Below are 20,994 nucleotides of genomic sequence, written 5' to 3' on the forward strand. Positions count from 1 at the left end.
CTACCCTTAAAAAAAATTTTTAAAAAAAGAAAAAAAAGCTATGTATGATGGGAAGTTTATTACCTTTAACGCGGAATTATTCTCTCTCTCTTGCTCTTTCAATCCCTCGGCTTCTTTGTCTCTCCCCTCAGCGTGGAATTCTTGAAAAAAACAGAGTACGGACACCCAGTGTATATCATCTTTTCGACATCCCGTTGACATTTCTCAAAAAGTGACGCATTTGAATCAAACGCTGTCATTAGGCCAGTCCCTGACCCCTAAACTTTCAACCCAAACTCCCAAGTTCCAATCCCAACATCCTTCTTGGCTCATCCTCAATGGGTAAACCCCCAACATGTTAGTTTGCTATCCACTTCTGACGCTGCTTCACATTCAACGACGACGACAAGCCGCGTGTGGGGCCCTTTGTAGCTGCCTGCAGCTCGAGTTATTATTATTATTATTTGCCAAGTGCAAATGCGCATGCATACGAGTGCATGCATCCCTCGAAATTCTCCTCGCGTGGCGCTGTCTTTATTTTTAGAGGCTGGGAGGGGGGTTGGGGGAGGGGCTGATGAGATGATAAAGCAACAAAAGTGAGAAACGGCAATTAAAAAGAAAAAAAAGAGCAAGGGCGAGCGAGGTGAGACTTGAACAAGGAAGAAGGGGGAAGTGAGTGATGAGAAACAGAGGAAGGGGGGGGGGGGATGGAGCCGTTCTTGTCTCTCACTCGGTGGTGGAGTGGAGGGGAGGGCTGGGGAGGGTCCCCCACTGCTCGCGCCTTATAAGAATCCGGCTCCAAAAACTCACCACACACACACGCAAACACACACGCAACACACATACATCTGGCGGTCGCAACACTCACTCACTCTCTCTCTCCCTTCTTCCCTCCCTCCATCCCTGCAGACTCCCTCTCGCATCCTTCTGTCTTGCGCTCACAAGTCAGAGAGTGTTTAGGAAGTGCGCGCCGACTGTCTGGCTCAGTGCGCGCCGGCTCCCTCCAAGTGGTTTGTGCGTGCGCCGCCACGGACCGAGCGCAGCCGGGAGCTCCGTACCAAGTGTATGTGGGTCTCTGCGTCGCGCGCCCGCCGCTCCACCCATCGCGCCCCTCCTCAGGATCCGCGGGTCCTCTTCCTCGGCGACAGGCTCCCCACACCCAACGGTCACCATTTCCGCCCCCGGGAGACCCACGCTGGCCGCTCAGCCCCTTCCCCGACTCAGCATCGGGAGGAAGACCCTGGTGGCGGCCGCCGTGGGGGTTATGCTGGTCCTGGTCCTGGTGGTACTCATCCCCGTGCTGGTCAGCTCCGTGGGTACGGACCCCAGCCACTATGAGATGCTGGGCACCTGTCGGATGGTGTGCGACCCCTACCTGAACAAGGGAACCCCCAGTAGCAGCACCAGCTCGACGGGCTTGCAAGCGGAGGCGGAGGCGCTGAGCGACCCCGGCAACGTCCTGCCGCCCTCCACGCTCCTGCAGGGCCCACAAGGGAAGCCCGGCAGGCCGGGAAAGCCGGGGCCGCCGGGCCCGCCGGGTGAACCGGGGCCGCCCGGACCGGCGGGGCCTCCGGGAGACAGTCGGGACCAGGGAAGGACTGGGATTTTGGGTCTGGGGGGCAACGGAGCTATCAGCACGGCCACCTACAGCACGGTACCTCGGGTGGCCTTCTACGCCGGCCTCAAGAACCCGCACGAGGGCTACGAGATCCTCAAGTTTGACGACGTGGTCACCAACCTGGGCAACAACTATGACGGCATCGCCGGCAAGTTTGTGTGCAGCATTCCGGGCACGTACTTCTTCATCTATCACGTGCTGATGAGAGGCGGCGACGGCACCAGCATGTGGGCCGACCTCTGCAAGAACGGACAGGTCGGTGCTCGGAAACCTTTGACCAACTCGGTTCGTCTTTGCCTCTACATGCTCGCCGTCTAAAGCTCCCTTCCAGTCACTTACTTGCACGATCTGACGAGACGCAACACAATAGCTGTCCTGTCGGTATCTCTTCCTTTTACAAATATGAATTGTACGAATTATCTTGTGGGGGGGTTTTTCCCCCGAATATTTTACAGACCGTACTCAGGGTTACTTAGACACCCTTACAACCAAAGTCATGACCATACCATTTTGACATGATCATATATCCAGGTATGTATGTAGTTTGCAATACGTTGTCTGTTTTTAACCATCATTTCTTGTGTGCGTATGTGAAAATATGGATCGAAAGGAGTAACAGCAAAGTCCGTTTTTTCTCCCCAAAATGATGCCGTTTGCACAAAGTTCCCACCAAAATACAACGACCTATATAATATTTTTAAAAAGTTATCTTTGTTGAGGCAGAATGTTTGCACTGCGTTGGATGTCATTACATGGGGGGCAGGTGTACCTAATAAAACGTCCCGTGAGCGTATAATTGCCGCGGTCGCGTGCAGAGCGCACATCTGTGGAACGCAGCTCGCCTGGAGATAAAAATGTGTTGACTGGTTGCAAACTGCGTCCCCCCTCCGACCGCCCCGTCCGCATATGATGCGTCCTGACATTGCCAAACAACCCCCCCCCCCCCCACCCCACCGCCACCTCAACCCCCGCCCCACTGTAGAGTCTGTCCACACCTTTCTTCTCTTCCTTGTGATTTTATTTATTTGGATCTCCACTCGGAGTTTATTTTGTGCTTCAGAAAAATTCAAATCAACGCCTCGGAAACAACAACGCAAATGCAACCCGATGCGTTGATTTGATCAGTCCACGCGCACGGGGAGAAGACCGGAGGTGCGTCGAAAGTTCTTATGTCGCGTAAACGCCATCCGCCGTCCGCGTGCGCCATTCTGGGGCTTCTATGCATCACTTTAACGAGGCACTAATTTCATTTGAGGGGTCCTCTCGGGTCACTAATGTGCGTGTTTGCCGCGCAGTTCGCACTCTGTCAAGGCTCCTGTCATAAAATGTGGCTGTGCGCATTTCACAAAAAAAAAAAAAAGGGTGGACGTGACACTGAGTGCACTGGAAATAAATCTGCAAAAACAGCCACTGTTATACACAAACAGGACAAATAAATGTACACAAAACTTTTTTTCCCCCTCCCGGTGGATCCGAAATAAGCTAATTTCCACACGGCTCGGCTTTGAGCGTATATCTGAAATTTATTTTCAACGCTTCATAAGGTACTTATGGACTATTTAATAAGCTCCAGTAAAAGGTGTGTTTAAAAGAATTTTGCTTTTAAATAGATGATAATATTCACTTTTGATTTATATTGACACACACATTCAACAATAAGCACATGTAACACATTAAAATGTAGCACACGTGTTATTTTTGCAGTTTCAGTTTAAATTGGGCCTCTCGTCAAGCTAAACCAGGCATCCAAAATCATCCAAACAGCTGTCAAAGCTGATGACCACCGTTCAACGAACACGGTGTCAGTCAAAACTGAGCAGGATTGTCTTTGCGTTCCTTGTATCGGATCTCATTTGACCTTGCAGGTGTACCTAATAAAGTGGCACAGGCTCAGCGCCGCAGTATCACATCATCATTGTGCGAATCGCGTCGATATGATATAATTTCCAGTAAATCGCTGAAGTCTACTGTATATCCTGCAGCCAAAGACAAACATTTTCTCTTTTGTTTCAGTAATTGGCAAAACTACTAAATCACTGCGCTGTGCAATCTGCACTTTCGAAGTAACTTTGTCCAAGTTGCATATGCAAATGAGTCATGACAACTTGCTCAACAGAGTTAAAACAAAGCAGGAGGCTGCCGGGGTCTCGGGATGACGCCTCTGTGCACAAATTGGAACTGAATTAACGAGCGCCATCGACTCTACGGTGCCAACACGCTCAGCCACCCCCCCCCCCCCCAAACCCCCTCCCCACGCACTCATCAAGGCAACCCCGGTAAAGGTTAACTCCTTCACCCTCGTCAAGTTCACAACACGGCGGCCTCGGCAGTGTAACGTCTCAATCCACAGTGAATTTTTTTTTTTTTTACGGCTGGGGCGTGAAGATCCTGATATCTAATCGGAGAGGAAGAACATATGTTGGCATTAAGACACCTTCTGTTGCCGCGTTATTGCGCTCCCCAAGGCAGGCCGGGGGGTGGGTGGGGGGGGGGCTGCAAAGGCACTTCAGTTACACAGACACACGTTGCATGTCTCTCTAGAGGACCATGCAATGGCAATAAAGTAGAAAATGTTCGTCTTTGTCTGTCCTTTCGCGCTTAACTACGGTGGGGGCAGCGTAATGTAGACATGGAGAAACACAACGGACTCAGTAAGCTAGTATCGTCATTTTTTTTTTTTGCAAAGGATAAATAATATATGCCTGCGAAGAATGTTTATATTGTTTGTCTACATGCGTTGCTACACCATTTGTGCTCAAATATCCACATCACTACTACCACTGCCATTCATCAGCCTGACTACGGAAGTCGAAAGAGTGTGACATCACATGCCTAAAATGCAATCCATGCCTTGCTTGGGGGACCTAATTTCTGGGTAGCGCAATCAAGTACGCTACACTTGCCTCTCCTCTGGCATGTTTGTAAGAGATGGACCAATATCAAAGTGTCACACAAAATATATGAAGTAAAATATTTGAAGATAGTTGCAAAGTCTGAGAAATAAACAGTACTATACTCATTTGTGGAGATACTGCATTAAACTATTTTTCAACATCTGATTTTCCGATTTTTGAGGGGGAGTGGCTAAATCAATGCCGATTGACAGACTTGGACGTCCAGCATTCGTCAACTCTATCTTGCTATTGAAGAACTTGAGCTGCACAGGCAGGGGACATTATTCCCCAAACAATGAGCGTACATGTGCTTGTGCGTTTATTTCATGATTGGAGTCCAATTGTGGAGAGGAAGACTGTAGTTGTGGATCTCTAAAATGTTTTCTTTGACTTGGCAAAAGTGAATTCCAGATTTGAACTTCAGAACACACAAAACAGTGTTCACAATAGCAAAATCCATCAAAAAGCCCATCAAAATCCACATCGACCAAGCGAGTCACTTTGGGAAAACAACATAAGCATTTTTTTATCGAGTGGTAGAAGCTGGTCTTCGGTTGTGATATGACGGTGGCCTCTCAAGAGGCTTTCGGGTCGAACATCTGGTGCTGACTGGTTGAAAATGTTGGGCCACATGAGCTCATGGAGCACTGGGTGTCCAGGTGGAGCGCGCGCAGTGGCACCAGAGCCTTCCTCAGCTCATTAAGGCAGCAGAAAGCCGCACTGTGCACTGGGACAAGAAGAGGGAGCGCACAGACGATACAGTTCCACTATTTTATCATCTTTGGACTGCAGCGGAGTGGCGAGGTTGGCATGCCCTGCAGTGCTGTTTCACCCCAGCAAAGTGCTGCGCCCACACCTTTCCCAGACGTGTCAAACATCGACACAACATTCAAAAGCTTACTTTCAGCCATCTGAGAAAACGGCGGCATTGTCCCCGTCACTTTTCTCTCCAGCTTCCTGGGAGATAAACAAACCTATTTTCAGCACAGCCAATTTCTTCCCCTCCTCTTCCGCCTCGCCATCTTTCGATTCCTCCGGCGCCCGTTCTTTGACTCCGAACCTTCCGAGGAATCCTAAATCGATGCTCTGCTTTGATTTGGGGGGGAGTCTGGAAGGGTGCGAGTCGGAGTGACGGAGACGACTAAAGCGAAAAAAAAAAAATTTAAAACGAGAACAAGATGAGGCATGGCGCTTTTGTGTCACCCAGTCAACTTAATTGTAATTAAAAGGCATGCGAGCAAGATCCAGGATGTGTTTGCACTTCCTCTCTCCACCCCAACCCCCTTCTTAATATTGTTATTAATCCACAAAAACACTTTCAGACTTAATTAAAAGCAACGACTGGGGCGTCTGCCCCTCCAGAGGGCCGTAGTGAATAATCACTGTCTCCTCCTTTAATAAGCTTCAACGTCCTTCGTGCACATGACGCTTCCCTCGCAATTATCGCCGCAGTCCCCCTCTTGCGTTTGCGCGTTGCCCCCCTGCACTCGCACACACTCCAACTGCGCGCTGTCCTCCATCTCTCCTTTACACGAGCTCAACTCTTAGAGTGCTTTCCACTCCACCAAAAAAAAAAACTACACTGACAAATGATATCATCATGATGCATCCTGCTACGTCTGATTTTTTATTTATTTTTTATTTTTTTTTAAGCGTGGCACAAATGAGCTACTGCACGGTGCCTTCGGGGGTTCCTCTTTTCTCCCCCTTTGTTGTGCGTTCAGGTGAAAACAAGACATTGAAATGTGAAACCCAGCCCAGGCGCTGAATGTGGGAGCCATCTGGATGCAGGTTGCTGACATATGTTTTCGTGCCAGATGACAAAAAGAGAAATTTGAAAGCACGCTCGGAGCTTTTTTTTTTCTATTTTGGCCATAGTCGCGCGCGGGTCCCATTAAGTCTTGATTGATTTTAGCATTCCGGAAATGTTTGGAGCTGCTATTCTTGGTGGCAATGAGCACTGAAAGGCCTCTGTGTGTGTGTGGCCGGTGCAACAGAAAGGCGTTGTTTGGAATGGACAGACTGGGCTTGAGAGAGAGAGAGCGAGAGAGTGAGAGAGAGACTCATTTTCAGTATTGATCCCCTTTGTTTCTGTCTGCGAGATAGTGTGTTCACGTTTACTTTTTCCCAACATTTTTGGCCACATGTGACGCAACCGCACCGCCACTTCCTCTAGTGTCGCGCGGTGCACGGAGGCGGGGGCGGAACCTCTGGCCTCGATCCGCTCCGTAATTGGACGCCGGTGCTGACACTCAGGCCGAGTGGGACGTGAGCGCTCGGGACCTAATTAGCGACGAGAGGTGTTAAATGAAGATTGTCGGGAAATACGGCACGGAGCGGGAATGCCAGGATGACACCGTTGTCGTCGTGTATATCAGTGAGGATTTGATCAAAGCCTCCAAGCTCACATTGTCAATCATTTTTACATCTATCGGAGCCACTCAGATACTGAAGCAACCACAATCTCTAATTGGACTTCGTTAAATGTCACCACCTGCGGATGCCTGGCGAATTGCATTTTAGAATTAGCTACTTTTTAAAAATGTAAAAAAAATACACATTCGGTCATTCCACATTCCTCTGAATCAAGCAGTAGGTCATGCAACAAATAGAAAAGTGAAATACAGGATCTCCAATCATTCGTTTTCTAAACTGCGGGAGCCGGGCCCAGTTGACCACCACACTAAACCCTAGTAACTCGGCAACTGAACTAACAATGCTTGTATCCACCATATCTACCATCAATGACAATGAAATATGTGATTATTATTATTATGATTTCTATCGTTGTTGTATCAGCAATGTTGCTAACAACCACATCTGTTCAAGGCTCTGCACTTGGTTTGCACGGCGCAATGACGACGGTGGCACGGCACAAACTTGTCCATATTCGACACTGGTTGCCAAGCGACCAAACAGGAAGTAGCCAGGAGCCATTTCTCGTTGGTTTGGATGGAAAGCAAGCCTCAGCTCAGCAATGTGGATTTGACCCGGGAACAACTCAAAAGTTTATGTCAGCTTGTAATAAGAAGAAGGCGAGAGAGAGAGGGAAAAAAAAGCTACAGTTCCATGAAGGCCGCATCAAGATGTACTTGAAACTGAGCACACAGCATTTTGGCTCCCTGTTAGAGAGAATATGCCAAAGCCTTACGAGTTAAAATATGTTAAAAACTGTTAGATTGGTCACCCACAAATACAAATATTAAATAATACCTTTATACTTATTTAATTTTCACCTCTATGCCGTTTTCGTTGCAGGAAACTGCCAAAGTTTCTTGCTGTTGTCACTCTGAAATTACGTCGCCAACATCTCTCTTATTGGATTACTTAGGACTTACTACTTATTGGATTTCTGCACCTGAACTGAACATTTTTCAATTTGGGCACAGCGGCAGTCACCCACCTTGGGTGCTGTAGGCCTCTGCGGAATGGTGCGGTGCCATTGCACAGTGGCAGCGCATGCATAATGAACATATGGAAGAGAAAAATACACACACACACACACACACACAGGATATATATATATATATATATATATTTATTTATTTTTTAGGGGTGCTACTAAGATTGACTAAGTCAGCAAAGTCGTCAACAATTAATGTAATAGTTGATGAGTCATTTATTGATGTATTTATTTGACACTGTTTTTCTTTTGAAATTGTCTTGTTTCTCACTGTCTATATGCCTTGTCTGTGAAGCACATGCGCAGTTAGTGGTAATCCGGGTCATCTGGGATCCAAACAGAAGCATTGTGGTTAATGCAGTGTCATGGCTAACCTGTGTTAGCAACAGAGTCTGAAAGTTGGGGTGTATTTTCACCCAAAATACTTAATACGGTGTAAACTTCCCTTTCATGGCAGAATGGCGATGAAAAACTAGCGTCTAAAAGGCAAACATGTTGTGGCAGATGCCTGATTTTATTTCTGACATAGGGACAGTCATGTTTGGAAGCTAGCTAGCATTAGCACGCACAGGTTCCCATGTGCGTTTGATGTAATGCGATGCCCTGTTTGGTATGCTGACATATTTTAGCGTCTACTATGTATTACGAAGGCATGAGTCATCAAACTCACGTTTATGAACAAGCAAAACACCGTTTTTCTATCCCACGGCGCACGCGCTCCCTCATGTCTCTCGCCATTCCCAGTCACTCGTAACCACGCACAGAGTGTTCCGTTTATGACTCGGATATAGCAGCGTTCAAAGTAATGGAACATGACATACTTTGCCACAAGCTCCCAGCGGCAACACCTCCCAACAAAACACATAACCTAGCTCGTTACAATATACCAATTTATAGTGCTACTAATCTTAAAGAGTGCCCAAGAATATGTTTACAAGTTTTCCTTTTTTGTATTTATAGTTTCGTAGCATTAGTGCAACTCTGCATAGTGTCTAGTTTTTGGGTCCATCATTGATAAACCTGCCAGGAATGCTGGTACAAGCTGCGAGGTTTAATCAAAGTGGAATGTACTATGATCATAATTGTGTTTATTATTAATTCACACGTGCCTGAAAGAATCTAAGCTGTAAGCTAATGCTGGTTATATGAAAGCAGCTGCTTTCTGGTGCGATCTGCCGTGATTTACATACCATCTAATTACTATGCATAAATCGAGCATTGCCTTCATTATATATTATATTAGATATTTCTCGCCAGTAAAAGACGATCCGAGAGGTATCTCGAGATATTTTAAATGATTCAATTTGATGCCTTTGGATGTTTTAAATCCAAACAGGTTTTCTGATTCAAAGCATTTTAAAAATATAATACTGTATATATACATCATTCTTCCTTTTTTTGGAGGAATTCTCAATTGACCGTCCACTTCACCTACCGCATGTATGCCGAAATAAGGGATACGTCATTCCGACCGAATCATGTAAGATTTCCGAATTGCCTCCCATTGTAGACTATGAGAATATAGAAAAATAAATCTATTGGTATGTGTGCATTAAGAGCAAAAGCTAAAACAGGACAGTCTCCCGTGGCTTTGTGAGTCAAGGATGCGACTGTGTTGACTCACAAGGCTCCTTCATTATAATGAGGGCCATATGGGAGATAGACAAGTGCCCCCCGGCCCATCTTATGCAAACATCCCTCTCGCCATCGCTCCCCACGCCCCTGACATTTAGCCGCCCTCCCCCGAATTCAGTCGTCAGCGATAGCCACAATTATCCTCTCCTTCCTCGACGGGGAGGCAGTGAGTCGGTGGCGTCACATGACTCATAGTCTGCACATTCTGCCTTCTCGGTTCTCTTATTTCTGTGGTGCACCCAAAAATGTGCATGTTGAATATTGTTTTGCAGAACATTTTGAACTGCTTTAACTTTTATAAGCGTTAAAGTGCATAACAGAGACATTCCGTCACTACAGTGGCACCTCTGCTTATGAAATTAATTGGTTATGGAAGACATTTCTGAACTCGAAAATTTTGTAAGTAGAGACGCATATTCCATGTAAATGGCCTAATTCGTTCCAAGCCCCCCCCAAAATTCTGACATAAATGTTTCCTAAAGCATAAAAATGCATCAAAATATGTAACGAATACATGTTACAATTAGATGATTGCACAATAAAGAGTTGTGCATAATGTAATGTCCTGATCATTTTTTGCCCTCTATAGTCCATGTTCTCTCTCAGAAGTGGTTTTTGCCTGGCATTTTGTAAAGAACTGATCCAAGGACATTTGCTTTTGTCGGCTTTTAACAATCGTTCGAAAATGTACAAGGCAAACATCAGCATAGAGAGCGATCGCCCGATTGGTGAACACTTTTTCTGGGTGATTCACATTTTACGTAAAACTATCGGAACACCTCATGGCCCGAGGGGCGAATGACGAGGACGCTGCACAGACACATATCTATCGATGTATCTAGCTACACACATAGACACAATTGGTAGAAGTCCCTCTTAGCCAATGGGATGCCAGGATGATGCTCTGTAATAGCCAATGGCAGAGCAGCTAGAAGTATGTTGCGTTCAGGAAAGTCGGAGCTGCGAGTAGCAAGCCATACTGTCTTTTGACCTTTCGTATCTTGAAATTTCTTTCGTAACAAGAGGCAATATCTTCCTGCTGAGACGTTTCGTAACTTGAACATTTGCTATGAAGAGACGTTCCTAAGTAGAGGTGCCACTGTACATTCTGTATTCTTACACAGGAAGTGCGGCGCTTGCAGGGTTAATGGCAAGCTTGCTTAAAGAAGAAGTCACCTGAGTGAACAAAAGGTCGACTTTTACTTCTTTTTCGACTCCACTGAGAGCCACCGTTGCGTATTGGGGGTGGGCAGTCGAGGCGGACAGCGCGGCTCGTTAATTAAGTGATGAGCCTGTCAGATAGTGAAGGGCGGGGTTCGGACCAGAGGGTAGGGTCAAATTTGCAGCCTCTCCTCCTTCCCGCCCCTGACGAGGCTCTCCCGACGCCTCTTTTGCTGCCTCGCGCTTCTAACGAACTGGCTTGGCACCGCACCGCGCTCGCGCTCGCCTCAGGTAAACATCGGCGTGGCTCCTGCAGTCGTCTTTCAAAAGGAGACGAGACAGCTGGTGAAATTAATTCTTCTTCTACTCCGCCGGTGACAGATGGCAAATCTCCCATTAACGGGTTTCCTCCCCCCCTGTCATGTTTTCAATCAGGCCTCTTCTGACGAATAAAACCGACACGAGGGTCCCGTGTTGTCAGGATTCCACCGGCGTGCCCGGCGGCATTAGTCGCTTTCACGCTTGAAACGTTCGGGGAAAGGTTTCCTACGGGAACGCACGGATCGATGTTCTCGGAATTGGCTGCCTCGAGACGTACAACAATTTGACGCAAAATGCCCACGCGGCTTGTTATGAACACAACAATGTAAAAAGACATTTCTTCCGTGGACCAAAAATCATTGCAGGAATTCAATATTTGAGCCGGATTAAGAATTCTACCTTTACCGAGATAAATCAAAAACCGCTACCAACGCCGAGCACCCATCCGTTTTCACTCGCACTTTTCCTTATAGATTTGGGAGCGCGGAGTACAACCAATAAGCAGGTTGCCGCCTATTATGTAACCAATTACACTCATACGGTACGTCGAGGTACCGCTGAATGCAAAAGGTCAGCAAAATATGAGCGTCCCGACTCATGTATCGGATCTCATTAGATGGTCCTGTGAGGGTCGAACTGCTTAATGGGCCAAGTTACAACAGCTCTCGTGGGTCGAACTCGATTAATAATTGAAAATTAACAGTAAAAATGGCGGTTAGCGTAAACAATCGCCCATCTGAGCTTTGACGTACACGTCTGTACTTAATAAGATTTATTGGGTCATTTACTTACTCATGGAATGAGCATTACATCATTGTAAGAGCGGATCGTGTGACTGTTTTTTAAATTGTCATCATTTTGTTGGCGATGAGTGTGAACTAGAACGTACACAGACTCTTCGGCACTGTGTGTGCATGTGTGTGGGGGGGGGGGGGGGGTGCTGTAAGCAGCCATTAAGCATGCAGCTGACGACCGGAACGTTCAAACACAATTAGGCGGCGGCGCACTTTGATTTAAGGAGGACCAATAGAGTCATCGAGCCAAAATGAAGCTCGACATCAAGTCAACAAAGCGCCGTCAGAAACGCCGGGGGGGGGGGGGGGGGCGGGGGTAGGGCGTCCTTGTCACGCCGACAAAACCTCTCGTAAGATCAGACCCGACCCTGCCCCCGGGAGACGTTCCAGCCCCCACCTGGATCCACAGAACTCAAACTTTTAGGATTTCCATCAATGTTTTGTTCGAAAACAGTTCAGAAAAAGTATTTCACTGAGAAGTGTACAGTACAGCAGCATGGCCCATACCCCCTATCCCCCCCCCCCCCCCCCCCACACACACACAAACATGGTCATTATTGATAACTGCCTTTCATTGTCATACACTGAAAGAAATGCGCGCTGAACTCTCGCCGCCATGCATTATCTATTAAGGCCGAGCGCAGAGTGAATATTCAATCAAAGCCATCACGTTGACGGATGGAAGCGCGCCGGCGAGGACAACAACACGGGCTGACACGTCATTTGCCAGCCTTGCGGCCTCACGCTCTGTTTGCCTTGTCAAAGTTGCTCGCCGCACGCGTCGCCAAGGTCACGCGCCGCCGCTCTGCCTCGCTTCGTCCCGCTCGCAACGCCGCGGCCCCTTAACAAGGCGCCTTCCTGATCATTATTCCCGGGCACAAGTTTTGGCCATTGAGGCGAGATAAAAAGCTGTAGAGCAGAGAGACGAAACTAAATATACATAAGAGTGTGTCACCAGGGGAAACTGCAAGCAGCTGTGGCGCCACTGGGGAGGCCCTTTTGGACTTCCGTTTGTGAGGGGGGGGGGGGGGGCCTCAACATGTGGCGAAAATGTATACACTTAAAACTGCCGGGTTAAACGTAATCCAAATTGAGCGAAAGGATTTGATCCAGCACCGACTTGACTTGCAGTAGGGGACCATGGACCGACCGCCACGCCGTAAAAGGCTTTTATTTTGAAGTTTGCCCTTGGAGCCAATTGTCAAAGCTAACTCGACTTCGACTGGAGCAAAGTTAAGCTGAATGAGGTGCATTAAGCTTAATACGGAAATACGCTTTGATAGAGTTGAATCTGGTGCGCACATGAATGTTTTCAATATTTTTGCGTACCGGCGCGCCACTTATGCGCACCCCTGGTTATGACCAATATTTTCACAAATCTAGCCAATTAATTAGTCTGCCCCTGCTTGGAAGTACAGCGTGGCTATCGTAGAAGGACGCATGGAAGGGTCTAGAAAAGAATCCGTGTTCTATATTGCACATGAACTCCGATCACGGAACCAGATCCAATCAGAAGCGTGGTACCCTCGATAGATGAGCAAAATGAAGATCATAATTGAAGACCGATACTGCCAAAATCTGCATATGTGTGTGTGTGATCACCCGCAGAGCAAATGTTTTGATAAAGACTCATTAAAATCTTAACTGACAAATCCTCCTGAGCCGTCGCGGCAGCACCTCGATAATAAGACGCTGTTGACTTTGGGTGGGGGGGCATGGCGCCTTATTATTAATACGCGCCGGACGCAGACGTTGCCCAGATCACAACAGCGGGGGCTGCTGTTTGCGCAATGATATGAGCTGCGCTCGATTTAATCAGACGAGTAAACAGTCAAAAGAAAAGTACAATCATTCGTATTGACAGCGTTGGCTGCCTTGAAGTTTCGGGGTGGTCGATTTTGTTGCTTCGCGTTCGGAGCCAAAATTTGAGGTATCATTTTTGTGAGATTTGATTTGATGGATCATTTTGAGAGTTTTACACAATGTAAGGGAACATTGTGTGCGTTTCACGCAATTTTATCAATGATTTAATGAGTTTTAAAAGACATGGATAACTTGAGTTTAAGAGGCTCTGATTATTATTCTAAGTGAGTTTTTAAGACATTTTTTCTGGGAAATTTTGAGAATCTTCCATAATTGGATTGACAAATTTGTGAATTTATTACAATTTGATTGGTAAATTTGTAAGATTGAGGCAATTTGAATCATGAGTTAATGCGGTGGATATAATTTTTTTGTTTTGAGTTTTGGCCAATTTCATGGATAATTGTGTGCATTTTAGATGATTCAATTGAGGATTTCTTAAGTTGCAGAGAATTTGACTTTTGATTTTTTTTTTGTGAGTGTGGGATTGATATTTTATTGAGTTCCAGAAAAGTCGAGGAAACATTTTGTGAATTTTATTTGATTAATTAAAAAAAAGTTTTTTAGTTTAAAAGAATTTGACAATTTTTGAGACTGTTTAAGAACTTTTCGTCAACATTTTTCAGACTTTTAGACAACCAAATGTAGAATTTGGGGAATTTCTGGAATTTTTGTTTGTTTTAGGTGGGTGGATTGACAATTCTGTGTGTTTTAGTAAATTGGATCAACATTGAAGCGTAGACAATTTGATGATTATTCTGTTTTCGTTAATTTCATTTTTAATTTCAGACAATGTCATTGACAAGTTCATGAGTTTTAGACGGTGTGAATAGTAATTTTGCATATTTTGTTGCCTTTAATTGATCATTTTATGCATCTGAGATAATTCGATCTATAATTTTATGATCTTTAGATGATGGGATTGATAACTTGGTGGGCGCTTGTAATTGTTGCTTCATTTCATCCACAATTGTTGTTTTCCTCGCGATGATAAACTGGCATGAAAGCACAATTTGAAATAAGAAAGTTGCGTTTCACGATGCAGTCGAGAGTCAAGCCGAAGCTTTTATCATTTGTGCATTTCGCATCCTTTCGCACTCACCCCCTCATGATCTCCTAGCCCCCCCCCCCCCCCCCCCCCGACTACCTGCTTTTGCCAGCACTTGCTCCCAAAACGGAGATGTCACCTGAACACGTAAATGCTTTTTAGCGGAGTGCTGCCAGAAATTTTTGGTGTTGGATTTCGTGACTCAGTCAGACCCTCGAGTGTTACACCCCTCTCATTTTGGATTTTCTCCCTTTTTAAGATCACGTGACTCAAAACTGAGGGATGAGACTCAAAGAGCATATTTCAAACATATCCAAAGGTCGAGCGGATCATGTGAAATATCTCCATTTTGCACAATGCCGTCCCTTACGTCGGTCAATAGGGCCGTCTCCTCGAGAGCGAGTAATTATAAGCAATCCTCGGTGCCATTTGACAACAGCTCGAAACGCTGTGATTTAAAGTCACGCCGCCGCTGCCGCAACGGCGTCTTAGGAGAGCCGATAATGAGCCACCAGGAAATACGACGGATGCAAGAAAGCGATTGATTTTGATTCGACCTGGCTTGCCCGACGAAGTCACTAATGGGCCGATTTAACTGGCGCTGACTTTCAGGAATGTACAGTGCGCTTGCTTTTATTCGTCCCCCCCACCCCCTGCCCCCTCCCACAAGAGAAAAAAAAAGATCTTTTGGTTCAATTGTATTCCTCTTAACTCACTTGATGCACTTCTCCTTGTTAGGAGGTCACTAATAATTGCATCGAGCCAAAGACTGAAAAACTATAAACAACTTCTAAACGCCAAAGGTGTTGAAGTTTGACTTCAAATCTCATTTCAGCAAAGATGCATCTTGAGGAACTAACTACATTTATGTTGGAAAAACCTCAGCATAAAGTTGGCAACATGATTTAAAAAAACTTTTTGGGGCTAGACCAAATTATTAGGAGTAAATATGAATGTGTAAAGGAATCAAGTTACATTTTGGGGGTGTTTTCACTTCACCGATGAACAAAACAATTTCCGTAGCAGGCAGTTTATGACTTTCGACACTTTTTAGTGTTCGTTCGTGCAAAACCGTTAGCCGTCACGGTTATTGCAGCTCCTGTTTGAACAATTACTGCCCCTGTTTTGCTAGTGCAGATGTTGTTTCAGCACACTTGGCAATGCAACTGCGCTTTCTTGTCCAGCGTTTTTTTTGTTGTTTTTTTTGTTAAGGTTCCGGGACATTAAGGTTATTTCCAAACAAGATCCAATTGTCACATTGCCAACTTGAGCAGACGTGTCGACAATGCCGTATTCCCGTTTCGGTTTCCTAATGAAGGCAACAGACGACAGCCTACGAAACCTCCACAGGGGGCTCGGGAATGAGCTGAGCTGCTTCCCTCCTTCACCTTGACACGGTTGTAAAGATGAAGGCATGTCCAAATGGATATGGAAGCTGGCTGAGATAGCGGAGGAGACAAAGGCAAGAGGTAAAGCGCAACGAGTGAAAATTACACGTCACCACGTTAGAACCACACATGGTTATTTGGTCCCCAACTCAAAAATCTGCCGTGCTCATCGAGCCGACGGTGCCTGAGTGAAGGACATGAACTTTGCGGCAGAGTGCCGGCAAAGTGGATGCTCTCCCTCATTGAAGTGGGAGCAAGAGTTTTTATGAGAGTCTTGAGATCAAACTCTTCAAAGACTAGAGCCAAGAGACAGAGAAGGCAAGCTTCTGGTTCTGGCCGAGGAGGCTTGACAAGGTTTGAGGTACAAATACAAGCTGATGGTTAGCTTGATTTTCGCCACAAATATTCCAACCATGCCCCCAGACGAAAACAAAAATAGAAATTATTCATTGACACTATAAATAAATCGACTGACAATTTCCTCAACAAATAAAAGCCGAACTGAAAAACCGCAGTGACGGAATCCAATCAGAAGACGTAATCATACACGAGTAGGAGAAAAAAAACCATTCAGAGAACGATGCTCAGTTGTTTGCCATGTCCTTATCTCGGAATAGGATCTCCGACTGTATTTTATTATTTGTATTTGTATTCGTTTTGTTCCATGTACACGTTCAAATGTCACTCACTGCTGCACCACTACGACCATAGACTGAATGAATAGTGACAGTCATTTTTTTTGGGGGGGGGGGGGTGACCTGCTTGTCATCATTGTTAACTCATTCAGTACCAGCCAATTCTAGACCAAGTCTGAAAAGACGTTTAAAAACGTCTTTGGGAGTGAATGAGTTAATGGCTGTAGAGTTCCTAATTGTGATCTTGCAAAGTAGTTGTACTAATTTTACTTCACTGAGAAAAGTAACATTAGCTTAAAAGTACCGTTAGCTTAAAAGTACCGTTAGCTTAATCACGAATCACTGCCATTCGTCACTGTCCATCAAATATACAGACAGCCAAGTAAACTTGCTTGCATTTTCCGGCTGACACATTCAACGCAGTCAGAAATTACCATCTCAACACCGTGTCTTCCTCTTGCTTTCATCGCAGGTTCGCGCCAGTGCCATCGCCCAAGACGCGGACCAGAACTACGACTATGCCTCTAACAGCGTCATCCTCCACCTGGACGCCGGGGACGAGGTCTACATCAAGCTGGACGGTGGCAAAGCGCACGGCGGCAACAACAACAAGTATAGCACCTTCTCGGGCTTCATCCTCTACGCGGACTGAGCGCACGTCACGGAGAAAAAGACAGTCCAGCTCGACTTAAGGAAAGAGTTGTGGGGTGGAGAGAATGTGTGTTCAAGGCCTTCTAGTCCAACCCCCCCCCCCCCCCCCCCCTATCTCCCCACACCCTCTTCTTTCCATCATCATGAACATCCATCTGAGCGCTGCAACCGAGGCCTGGACACACTGGCAAAGGGGCGAGAGGTGCTGGGAGGGGGGGGGGGGGGGGTGTAGCTTCAGCGCCAATGTGTCGGAAGCTCCTCGCTAACGGGCGTCTGGTTCGATCGTTTTCCTCCATCCCTCTTTCTCCCCCCACATCGCACAATGCAGACTGTCGCACCTCTTCTCTCCACAGCCGACTCGATTGAAATCCGTAGTGTTGTTGCGTGCAATTTAAACCTTAGATTGGTGTGGTTTTTTTATTTGATGCATAATAATCCACACCGATTGACAGAAAGTGAAAAAAAAAATAAAGATAATATCCTCGTCCCTTGTGAAGATAACCCCAAGAGATGTTGTTATGGAAGTGGCAGGTGACTCTGTGTTCATACGATAACATTCAGCACCGTAACTCCCAACTGTATGGAAAACTACTCATATATAGACCGCACCCCTTTTCGTACACACGCGAGGCGACGTCCTGCTGCTGCTGCTATCGCTATCGGGGTTCATCAAAGTGTCTTCTAGTACGTCCTAGTTTTGCTTAGATCCTCTCTGCACAAGCGAAGAAAAAGCAGATTCGTAGCTCAAGAGCAAACGCGAAGGAGAAGGAGCGTCTCGGTCATCGCTGATTGTTCACCATTCATTAGCCGCACCAGTCGCAGACAGACACGCGTGTTAATATTTACTCAACACGGCAGGCCGACCGCTCGCCCCAGGACGATCAGACTGCACGTGTGACTGTGTGTGTGTGTGTGTGTGTGTGACTGTGTGTGCGTGTGTGACTGTGTGTATATGTGTGTGTGGTGTGCACGCACACCCATCAGACGTGCGTGCATGCCAGCATGTGGTGCGTCATAGCTCCATGCTCCTCTCCGCGGTCGTCCTCTGTGCTACAGCCAATGATATTTTATTTAGCAAGCCCATGATGAGATTGTGCAACAGAGAAAGGAGAAAAAAAAAAGCTTGTAAATGAATTATATGACATGTTTGTCTATCTTTTGGAATTGTTGAATACATTGAAATAATAAATGGGATTTTTTTTTTTTTTGGAGCGGATGGTCTCTGGGGAAGTTCTTGTATACCAAATAGGTGATAGAATCGGTGGAAGAGGCGTTCTTAAACTTTGGGGACTCCCACAGGGGAGACTTTTTTCGGAATGCGAACACCAATTAAACACATAAATGTCATTGAAAAAATAAAAAATAAAAAATAACTTTTATTTTGAAGAAGAAAAAAAAAGCTGGAATATGACAAAAACCAATTCAGATTTCTTACGAGAAACAAAGCGTCGACTTGTCAAGAACAGATGTCAGGATTAAAAGTGACCTTTAAAAAGACAACATTTCCTTGTAACATTTTGCCTTTTCATTTTGGAAAAAAAATAGTACTGTAGTCTTGTTCTAAAAGAATAGAAATTCGATTCATAATTAGCATTTTGTTGTGCATAAAAAACGACATTATTCATGCAGGACATTAGTCACAACAGATACCTGAAACTAAAATTATGAACATTTCATGAAAATAAAATAAATAATGGGTGTATTAAAAAAACATTTTATTATCATAAAATTGATTGAAATGACGACTGTATAATTATACCAAAAATGCCCTTCGTCTTTGTCAATTTTTTTCCATACAGAAGCTTTCAGCTTAATTTTTAAAAGGTATTTACTGTCACACAGTCGTTCGGGTAATATAGTTCCGTTTATGACGACACTTTGTAACCCTTTTTCCATTTTGCACTCAACAAATACTCCATTTATGGATATAAATAAATAAATAAATGATACACCTAATATTAAAACTAACAGAAGCTAAACTAGAATTAAGCTTTTTGAAAAAAAAGAAGCAAAAACGAATGAAAGGCAACAATCCTGCTCTGAAAACTACTTTAAATTAACTGAATTAAAAAAACAATCAAAAAAGTCCAAATTTTAAAAAAAACTAGATCAAAACGCCGCCATGTTGGGAATTTCTCCATTGTCAGACAAATAAACGTTTTCTTATCTTATCTGATCTTATGAGAGCTTTAATTGGCTCAACGCAAAGGAAGGAACGGGTTACAGGTTCATTATGTGCCACCCCACTCCCCCGCCACATATGTAGACATACAACTTAAAAATAACATAACATTATCATTCATCACCATTCATTTGATTTTCTTTTTTTTAACGATTCCCCAAGCTCAGGTTCTCGGCCGCCGGGGATCTTTTTTGGGAGCGGAAAGAATACCTCTCGAAATAAAGTGCTGTTTAAAATAACACCGGGTCTTGTTTGTGCGAGGGATCGTATCAGCGAGCACTTCCCAAAATGTCAACACCTTAAACACAGGCACAGGGCGACAGGTATCGAGGGAAACGCGGCGCTTGTTGATTCCCCCCCAAGCTTGAAAGGTGTGCTCGCAGATAGATGCCCTCCAAGTTTAGCAGCTCTCGCTGGCGGGCCCTCAAGGAAACGCGGGGCTATTGCTCACTCGACAATCGCAGGTTCTCATCAAGACCGACGCGATGCACCGAGAGAGAGGTGAGATTGAGCCAGATAGAAGAAGATTGCAATCCAGTCTGACAAAGACAGATGGAGAGAGGAGACAAAGCCACAAAGGGGAGTAATGGAGACGGATAGGTGGCATATAGTGATATAAGGAAGACGGACCGGTGCCCATTTGGGCTGGAGCGGGAGGTAAGGGGCGGGGGGGCGGGATTGTTGCCATTCCCTCGCTGGATGAGGCGGCGCAAGGCGTCAAGAGAGATTAGCTGGCGTGAAGCTGGAGCAGCTTGGATTGGACAAGTGTCAAGGACTGGACATTCTTCAGGACTGCCAGGAATGGTATGTGACACGGCTCGGCAATATTCGGCTCTTAAGGGAAGCGAGTCAGTCGACTGGCTGTATCATTTCATCCACTTCTCTGCACGTCTCGATCCCTTGTGCACTAATTGTGTAGACGGTGGCACACCAGAAACATCGCCTGCCCGCGGAGTGCACCAAAAATACCCTCCAAAGTTACTTGAGGTGAGGCGGCGGCTGCATGCAAAGGCCAACATGGTAATAAGGCACTACCTTCAAAACACTTTGTGTCTTGAAAAAGCTTGGAAACAAAGGAAACACCGTCCATTCGATAGTCATGCATACACATGAGTGACTGAGGTTCGTTTTTGCGGAGCTTAAAGTAAATATGTCTCTGAGTGGAGTTTTGTTGTCCGACTATATGTGTTGCAGCACCGTTTATGTTCAAATCTCCACATTATAATAATACCACGTAGATGCTATTCATTGGCGAGTCTATGGTGTTGGCCATTGTGTTAGCATTAAGCTAACGAACAGAAAGATAAAGTTTTGTATCTCAAGGCATCACTGTATTCAAAAGGGAGTTACTAAGGAAAATGCATTTTGTAATTGCTCATAACAAATAGAAGATTCTTCAAGTGCTAAATTAACTAGGCTTGG

The 20,994-nt window shown here is 45.6% G+C and overlaps 1 protein-coding gene across 1 annotated transcript; it reads left to right on the top strand.

Annotated features, from left to right (window-relative positions):
• Window positions 1-1,089: 1,089 nt before the first annotated feature.
• Window positions 1,090-17,501, top strand: c1ql1l2 (complement component 1, q subcomponent-like 1-like 2). Its single transcript, XM_086133879.1, has 2 exons — window positions 1,090-1,852; window positions 17,212-17,501. Exons 1-2 carry the CDS (start codon window positions 1,244-1,246, stop codon window positions 17,389-17,391), a joined length of 789 nt encoding a protein of 262 aa, XP_085990005.1. The 5' UTR covers window positions 1,090-1,243; the 3' UTR covers window positions 17,392-17,501.
• Window positions 17,502-20,994: the final 3,493 nt, after the last annotated feature.

Source organism: Hippocampus guttulatus, chromosome 16 (assembly GCF_054856545.1).
Source record: "Hippocampus guttulatus isolate MCC_2025c chromosome 16, RoL_Hgut_1.0, whole genome shotgun sequence".
In the NCBI taxonomy this organism is placed as follows: Eukaryota; Metazoa; Chordata; class Actinopteri; order Syngnathiformes; family Syngnathidae; genus Hippocampus; species Hippocampus guttulatus.

What these genes read in the sequence shown, in the direction of transcription:
- c1ql1l2 (XM_086133879.1), top strand. Translation starts at nt 1,244, where the DNA reads ATGCTGGTCCTGGTCCTGGTGGTACTCATCCCCGTGCTGGTCAGCTCC. An exon ending in ACCTCTGCAAGAACGGACAG is followed by an intron (nt 1,853 to 17,211) that starts GTCGGTGCTCGG and finishes CTTTCATCGCAG; the next exon opens with GTTCGCGCCAGTGCCATCGC.